The sequence below is a fragment of the Cebus imitator genome, unplaced genomic scaffold (genome assembly GCF_001604975.1).
Source record: "Cebus imitator isolate Cc_AM_T3 unplaced genomic scaffold, Cebus_imitator-1.0 Scaffold266, whole genome shotgun sequence".
Classification (NCBI taxonomy): Eukaryota; Metazoa; Chordata; class Mammalia; order Primates; family Cebidae; genus Cebus; species Cebus imitator.
This window is the reverse complement of record NW_016107581.1, coordinates 2,378,083-2,386,923: the sequence shown is the minus strand read 5'-3', so window position 1 is coordinate 2,386,923 and position 8,841 is coordinate 2,378,083. Positions and strand designations below refer to the sequence as shown.

The following is an 8,841-nucleotide window of genomic DNA, read 5'->3' as shown; positions in this document are numbered from 1 at the left end:
AAAAAAAAAAAAAAAGAAAAGAAAAGAAAAGGAAGAAAAATAAATGAATAAATGAGGCCAGTACTTTGAGAGGATTTTGGTTTTTTTTAGTTGGAGTTTCGCTCTTGTTGTCCAGGCTGGAGTACAATGGCACGATCTCAACTCACCGCAACCTCCGCCTCCTGGGTTCAAGCAATGCCTCCCAAGTAGCTGGAATTACAGGCGTGCACCACCATGCCCAGCTAATTTTGTATTTTTAGTAGAGATGGGGTTTCTCCATGTTGGTCAGGCTGGTCTCAAACTCCCGATCTCAGGTGATCTGCCCACCTCTGTCTCCCAAAGTGCTGGGATTACAGGCGTGGGCCACGGTAGCTGGCCTGGGAGGATTTTAAGTAAACGAGTGATTGTCAGGCTGTCCTGTGACACTCTAGCTTTATTTGTGTGCCTAAAGGGTCCTTTCTCAGAATCTTCTGTTCTTTTTGTATAAGATGTGGCTTAGCATCGCCACCTGCAGGACAAGGGCAAGTCCTAATAATAGCTGACATTTCTGGAAGTTTTGCTATGTGTACTTTTGGGCATGACATCACTGGGTCCTCATTGCATACCTCTGAGGTCGATTCTATTTTCATACTCGTCTGAAAGATGAGTCACTGAAGTCAGAGAGGGAAGGCCACCTGTCCCTGACCACACAGCTGATGTCAGGCACGTGGGATCTCAGCCTTCCAGGGCCTGCCCCCTGGGTCCCCATCCTCCAGCCTGGAGACCCCAGGGTACGGCTTCCCTGCTCACACCTGTTTCCTTTCTACCCTAGAAATCTAACAGTAGCTGGGCCTGGTGGCTCACACCTGTAATCTCAGCACTTTGGGAGGCCAAGGTGGGTGGATTACCAGAGGTCAGGAGCTCGAGACCAGCCTGGCTAACATGGTGAAAGAAATCCCGTCTCTACTAAAAATACAAAAATTAACTGGGTGTGATGGTGGGTGCCTGTTATCCCAGCTACTTAGGAGGCTGAGGCAGGAGAATGCTTGAACCTGGGAGGTGGATGCTGCAGTGAGCCAAGATCACACCACTGCATTACAGCCTGGGCGACAGAGTGAGACTCTTTCTCAAAAAAAATAAAATAAAATAGGGCCAGCTGTGGTGGCTCACGCCTGTAATCCCAGCACTTTGGGAGGCTGAGGAGGGTAGATCACAAGGTCAGGAGTTCGAGGCTGGCCTGGCCAACATGATGAAACCCCATCTCTACTAAAGATACAAAAAATTAGCTGCGCGTGGTGGTGGACGCCTGTAATCCCAGCTACTCGGAAGCTGAGGCAGAATTGCTTGAACGCGGGAGGCGGAGATTGCAGTGAGCCAAGTTTCCTTTTCCAAACAAAGGGGAAAAAAATCCCAGCTACTCAGGTGGCTGAGGGAGAACTGCTTGAACCCAGGAGGCGGAGGTTGTAGTGAGCCAAGGTCTTGCCATTGCACTCCAGCAGGACTCTGTCACAAAAAAAAAAAGAAAAAAAAGACCAGGCGCGGTTACCCACGCCTGTAATCCTAGCACTTTGGGAGGCTGAGGTGGGCGGATCACAAGGTCAGGAGATTAAGACCATCCTGGCCAACATGGTGAAACACCGCCTCTACAAAGAAATATAAAAATTAACTGGGCGTGGTGGCGGGTGCCTGTAGTCCCAGCTGCCTAGGAGGCTGAGGCAGGAGAATCGCTTGAACCCAGGAGGCAGAGGTTGCAGTGAGCAGGATGGTTCCACTGCACTCCAGCCTGGCAACAGCCAGACTCCATCTCAAAAAAATAAAAAGAAAAAAGAAAATAAATAAACTAAAGAAGCCTAACAGTCAGTGGCAACTGGTGTGTATGTGACGCTGTTGCTCTGCTTCCTCCAGGGACACGGCCAACACGGTGAAGGAAAAGTTCGGGAGGAAGCTTTACGAATCCTTGCTGGTGTGAGTGCCCTGCCCTCAGCCCTGTGCCCTCCTAGGCCCTGACTAACCCTCTCATCACTCGGTTCTCACTTGCATGCCCCTGCTCGCCTTGCAGTGGGAGCCTTCCGGACATGAACAAGATGCTGGATAAGGAAGATTTCACCATGATGAAGAGAGCCATCTTTGCCACTCAGGTATGGATGGGCCCTCTGTGTAGATAGATGGCCGTTCCCGGCAGCCCCAGAGGCAGCTTGCCACACCAGCTCAGACCCCCAAGATTGCTGGGAGTGCTGCTTTCTCCTGAAGACCTTTATTAAGGGATCTATTCTAAGGTCCACAGAAGGGTGTGTGCTGACTGGTAGAACTTCAATTCCCAGAGGCACTTAGGACGGGCAGTTTTCTGTGGCTTATTCTGCCACGGGGGTTGCTGGGAGTTGTGGTTTCTCTGGGATTCTGGAATCAATGAGCAAAGGGAAGCGTCCTTCCCTTTCCCTTTCCTTTCTTCTTTCCTTCTTTCTTTCAACAGAGTCTCACTCTGCCACCCCGGCGGGAGTGCACTGGCATGATCTCAGCTGACTGCAACCTCTGTCTCCTGGGTTCAGGAGATTCTCCTGCCTCAGCTTCCCAGGTAGCTGGGATTACAGGCGCCTCCCACCACCCCTGGCTAATTTTTGTATTTTTAGTAGAGACGGGGTTTTGCCGTGTTGGCCAGGCTGGTCTCAAACTCCTGACCTCAAGTGATCTGCCTGCCTCAGCCTCCCAAAGTGCTGGGATTACAGGTGTGGGCCACTGTTCCCAGCCCAAAGGGAAATTTGAAAGGAAGTGTAGAAAGTTGGCTGGAAGGCTGTAGGAAGCTATGATTATGGCGCTGCACTCCAGCCTGGGCGACAGAGCAAGGCTGACACATACACACACACACACACACACACACACACACACAGACACGTACACACGCACACGTGGAAAAAGAAAGAAAAGACAGCCATAAAAGAATTACACCCTGCCGGGCGAGAATATACACCTTGCTGGGTGAGGTGACTCATGCCTGTAATCCTAGCATTTTGGAAGGTCGAGGCAGGCAGATCATAAGGAAAAGAGATCGAGACCATCCTGGCCAACATAGTGAAACCCCGTCTCTACTAACAATACAAAAATTAGCCGAGCACAGTAGCGCGCGCCTGTAATCCCAGCTACTCAGAAGCCTGAGGCAGGAGAATCACTCGAACTTGGGAGGCGGAGGTTACAGTGAGCCGAGATCGCGCCATTGCACTGCAGCCTGGGTGATAGAGCAAGACTCCATCTAAAAAAAAAAGAATTGCAACTCCCAGCTCTCTTTTGGCCTTGCTGCACACGGCTCCACCTCAGCCCCTAAAATTGCTGGGACTGGTTTTGGGACATTGTCAGGAGATGAGCAAAAACACCCAGCTTTCTCCAGAAAACACTGCGAACTCTCAACAGCTACAGTTTCTTACTCTGAAGGCTGTGTTTTGGTCCCCTGACACCGCTGGGAATTGTAGCTGCTTTAGATTCCTAACTTCAGAGAGAATTGGCATTTATAAAATGAGAACTACAACTCCAGGCAGCCCCCTGCTGGTCGTCTGCAGTAGTGACTCTTCCCTTGTCCAGAGGCTGCTGGGAGTTAGAGTTCTTTCATTCTCTGGGGTCCAAGGGACTAAAGTACTTGCGATCTACATTGCTGAGCCATTTCCTGGGAAATGGAAACGTAGACCACTAAGCTGTACAAACAAAACGTGAACTGCTTTTGGCTCACCTATAATTTCCAATAGTCCCTAAGGCACCCCGCCTTCTTATGAATGTTTCTGCCACGGGGCTGCTGGGAGTTGTAGTTTCTCGGGCTCCTAAATAGAGTGACGGTAAGTAAAACTTTTAATGAGCTATGATGGAACAGTTGCAAAGAACTATACACCTCAGTAGTCCCCAGGGCTTTCTATCACAGTAGCTCTGTTTTGTTACAGTGACTCTTGGAAATTGTGGTTTCTTTGAGCCTCCGTTAGGGTTTGAGGTGAATTTTCATAAGGAAACTACAATTCCCAGCAGCCTCCAAAACTTGCCGCCATATTGGCACAGTCTCCACCCCCATTGGCTAAAGTTAAACTTCCGTTTGGTTTCTGTAATGACAGAGCCAAGAGTACAGAACAAGATAACTACAACTCCTCAAAGTCCTTGGAAGTAAGGGGGTTGTTAACACTGGCTTTGCCTCAAAGACAGCTGGTAATTGTAGTTCTTTTAAGCTCATGGTGTTTAAGGGAAAGAAAACCTTTAAAGGCCAGGTGTGGTGGCTCATGTCTGTAATCCCAGCACTTTGGGAGGTCGAGATGGGTGCATTGCTTGAGCCCAAGGGTTCGAGACCAGCCTCGAACATCAAATATTGAAATCCCATCTTTATAAAAAAATTTTTTTTTTCTTTAATGAGACTGGGTGTGGTGGCTTATGCCTGTAATCCCAGCACTTTGGGAGGCCGAGGCAGGTGGATCACCTGAGGTCAGGCGTTAGAGACCAGCCTGACCAACATGGTAAAACCCCATCTCTAAAAAAAAGAAAGAAAGAAAGAAAAAAGAAAGAGAGCCAGGAGTGGTGGCTTTTGCCTGTAATCTCAGCACTTTGGGAGGCTGAGATGGGCAGATCATGAGGTCGGGAGTTTGAGACCAGCCTGATCAGCATGGTGAAATCCCGTCTCTACTAAAAATACAAAAAATTAGCCAGGGATGGTGGCGTGCTCCTGTAATCTCACCTACCCAGGAGGCTGAGGCAGGAGAATTGCTTGAACCCAGGAGGCGGAGGTTACAGTGAGCCGAGATCGTGCCAGTGCACTCCAGCCTGGGCAACAGAGCAAGATTCTGTCTGAAGAAAAAAAGAAAGAGAAAGAAAAAGAAGAAAGAGAGAAAACCTTTATGGGTTTTACTAGAACCTAGTGGGGATCCACAGCACCTGGTAATCACTTGGGTTTGTGGCTGTATAGCCTGGGCACTTGTGGTCTCCTGGGCTCCCCCAGGGTCTCAGCATGGCTCATGGGGAAGTAGGGAGCCCCTGTAACTTCCATGACCCCCTACCCTTCTTGTGGCTCCTACAGCGGCAGTCCTTCCCCCCTGTGTGCACCCACAATATGCTGGACGACTCCTCAGACCCCATCCTGACCACCATCCGCCGAACCGGCCTCTTCAACAGCAGTGCCGACAGGGTGAAGGTGAAGGCGAAGGCATTGGCCAGGGCTGGGTTGGGCACGGCAGAGGGAAGGGGTTGGGTCCTGGGCCTCACACACTCCATTCCCCCATACGTTTTATCAAATGCATTGCTATGTTTAGGAAGAACCTTGGCTTCTGAGACAAACAGACTTGGGTTTGAACATGGGTCCTGCCAAACACATGCTGTGTGACGTTAGACAAGCTTCTTACCCTCTCTGGGCCACCTTGGGATCTCAGGGCTTAGCTAAATAAGGTCCTTGGGCTGAGCCCTTCTTTTTCACTACCAGGTGATTTTCCACCCGGAGTTCCTCTCCTCCACAAGCCCCCTGCTCCCTGTGGACTATGAGGAGTTTGTCCGTGGCTGTCACCTTGGGGTCTTCCCCTCCTACTATGAACCTTGGGGCTACACGCCGGGTGAGTGTAGTGGGTAGGGGACGGCGTGCTCATGGGGCTAGTGAGATCTCACATGTCCTGGGGCATGGCACTGGGATTCTCTAAGCCTGTTTCCTCCTTTGCAAAACAAGAACGATGGGGATAGTTGTTCTGCTGCAGCACGTGCTTGTGTGACATGGTAGCTCATGTATTGAGAAACTAGAAGGCTGAGCTGTTTTTTTGTTTGTTTGTTTTTTGAAACCAAGTCTCACTCTGCTGCTCAGGCTGGAGTGCAATGGTACGATCTCGGCTCACTGCAACTTCCATCTCCCGGGTTCAAGCGATTCTCCTGCCTCAGCCTCCCTAGTAGCTGGGACTACTGGCACCTGCCACCACACCTGGCTAACTTTTGTATTTTTAGTAGAGACGGAATTTCACCGCATTGGCCAGGCTGGTCTCGAACTCCTAACCTTGTGATCCACTCGCCTCGGCCTCCCAAAGTGCTGGGATTACAGGCGTGAGCCACCGCGCCCGGCCAAAGGCTGAGTTTTGAGGACGAGTTAGTGTCAAATGGATGCCACAGTTCACACTGATTTCTCCAGGGCCTGAGCATTTGGCTCCCCAAATAGCAGCAACCAAATGCACAATTCTGACACACACCTGAGAGTGGCCAAGTATCCTCCCAAGCCATGCCCAGTGCCCGTCAACTCCACCTTCCTCATGTTTGTTCACGTTAGCCAATGTTTTTAAAGCTAGATTAAGTGCTATTTCCTAATTTATTAGTAATTTAACAAGTGTTGGCTGAGCATGGTGGCTCACGCCTTTAATCCGAGCACTTTGGAGGCCAAGACGTGCAGATCACCTGAGGTCCGCGGTTCAAGACCAGCCCGACCAACATGGTGAAGCCCTGTCTTTATTTAAAAAAAAAAAAAGGCTTGCAAACTGTGCTTGTGTGATAATTAGGAAACATGTGGTCAGCCCCAATTCTCTTTTTCCCATACTTCTTTTTTTTTTTTTTTTTTTTTGGAGACCAAGTCTCTCTCTTGTCCCCCAGGCTGGAGTGCAATGCCACGATCTCACCTCTGCATCCTGGGTTCAAGCGATTCTCCTGCCTCAGCCTCCGGAGTAGCTGGGATTATAGGCACTGGCCACCACACCCAGTTAATTTTTGTATTTTTAGTAGAAACAGGGTTTCATCATGTTGGCCAGGCAGGTCTCAAACTCCTGACCTCAGGCGATCCACCTGCCAAGGCCTCCCAAAGTGCTGGGATTACAGGCATGAGTCACCAAGCCCTGCCAGCCTTGTTTTATAGATAGATTGATTGATAGTCTATTTTCACATTGCTATTAAAAAAAATCCGAGACTGGGTAATTTATAACAGAAAGAGGTTTTTTTGTTTGTTTGTTTTGAGACAGAGTCTCACTCTGTTGCCCAGGCTGGAGTGCAGTAGCGCAATCTCGGCTCACTCCAACCTCCACCTCCTCGGTTCAAGTAATTCTCCTGCCTCAGGCGCCTGCCACCGCACCTGGCTACGTTTTTGTATTTTTGGTAGAGACGGGGTTTCACTATGTTGGTCAGGCTGGTCTCAAACGCCTGACTTAGTGACCCACCTGCCTCGGCTTCCCAAAGTGCTGGGTTTACAGGCGTGAGCCACCGCATCTGTCCAACGGAAAGAGGTTTAATTGACTCACAGTTCCACATGGCTGGGGAGGTCTCAGGAAACTTACAGTCATGGCAGAAGTGGAGGCAAGGACCTTCTTCTCTTGGCGGTGGGCAGGAGAAGTGTGTGAGGGTGCAAGAAAAGCCACCATTGACAAAACCATGAGATCTCGTGAGAATTCACTCACTATCGCGAGAACAGCAGGGAGGAACCACCCCCATAATCCAGTCATTTTCCTCCCTCGACACGTGGGGATTACATTTCCAGATGAAATTTGGGCGGGGACACAGAGCCAAACCATATCATACATGTCTTTAATACTTTTTACTGTTTATTTGTTTGTTCTTTGAGATGGGGGAATTACTATGTTGCCCAGGCTGACCTGGAACTCCTAGGCTCAGGTGATGCTCCTGCCTCATCTTCTTGAGTCTCTGTCATTACAGGTGCACTCCACTATGCCCGACAGACCTATTATATTTAGTGCCTATTTTTGCAGTTTACAGAGGTTTTTAGGAACACTTATATAAGAATTATAGGTCAGGCGGGGCATGGTGGCTCACGCCTGTAATCCCAGCACTTTGGGAGGCCGAGGTGGGAGGATCACTTGAGGTCAGGAGTTCGAGACCAGCCTGGCCAACATGGTGAAACCCAATCTCTACTAAAAATACAAAAAATTAGCCAGGCGTGGTGGCGCATGCCTGTCATCCCAGCTCCTTGGGAGGTTGAGGTGGGAGAATCGCTTGAACCTGAGAGGTGGAGATTGCAGTAAGCTGAGATCACGCCACTGCACTCTAGCCTGGGTGACAGAATCAGACCCTGTCTCAAAAAAAAAAAAAAAAGAATTATAGGTCAGAAGCAGTGGCTCACATCTGTAATCCTAGCACCTTGGAAGGCTGACATGGGAGGATAGCTTGAGCCCAGGAGTTCAAGACCAGCGTGGATAACATGGTGAGACTCTGTCTCTACAAACGGGTTTTTTAATTTTTATTTTTTTAAATCAGCCAGGTGTAGTGTTGTGTGCTTGTAGTCCCAGCTGCTCAGGTGGCTGAGGTGGGAGGATTGCTTGAACCTAGGAGGTCCAGATTGCAGTGAGCTATGAGCAAGCCACTCTTCTCCAGCTTGGGTGACAAAGTGAAACCTTGTCAAAAAAAAAAAAAAAAAAAAAAACCATTGGGCTGGGTGGGGTGGCTTACACCTGTATCCCACCACTTTGGGAAGCTGAGACGGGTGGATCACCTGAGGTCAGTTATTCGAGACCAGCCTGCCCAACATGGTGAAACTCTGTATCTACTAAGAGTACAATAATTAGCTGAGCATGATGGCGTGCGCCTGTAGTCTGAGGTACTCAGGCAGCTGAGGCATGAGAATTGCTTGAACCCAGGAGGCAGAGGTTGCAGTGAGCTGAGATTGTGCCACTGCCCTACAACTTGGGTGACAGAGTGAAACCCTGTCTCAAAAAAAAAAAAAGCATAAAAATCCGTTAAGAGCCGGGCGCGGTGGCTCACGCCTGTAATCCCAGCACTTTGGGAGGCGGAGGCGGGTGGATCACGAGGTCAAGAGATCGAGACCATCCTGGTCAATATGGTGAAACCCCGTCTCTACTAAAAACTACAAAAAATTAGCTGGGCATGGTGGCGCGTGCCTGTAATCCCAGCTACTCAGGAGGCTGAGGCAGGAGAATTGCCTGAACCCAGGAGGCGGAG

The 8,841-nt window shown here is 49.7% G+C and overlaps 1 protein-coding gene across 3 annotated transcripts in view; it reads left to right on the top strand.

The window, feature by feature from the left end:
- GYS1 (glycogen synthase 1) overlaps nucleotides 1-8,841 on the top strand; it is a 27,617-nt gene that overhangs the window by 14,805 nt on the left and 3,971 nt on the right. For all 3 annotated transcript variants that reach the window (XM_017500505.2, XM_037728481.1, XM_037728480.1), the window contains 4 exons: nucleotides 1,864-1,923; nucleotides 2,018-2,096; nucleotides 4,994-5,107; nucleotides 5,393-5,519. In XM_017500505.2, coding sequence (XP_017355994.1) covers nucleotides 1,864-1,923; nucleotides 2,018-2,096; nucleotides 4,994-5,107; nucleotides 5,393-5,519 — 380 coding nt within the window. The remainder of the gene's footprint in view (nucleotides 1-1,863; nucleotides 1,924-2,017; nucleotides 2,097-4,993; nucleotides 5,108-5,392; nucleotides 5,520-8,841) is intronic.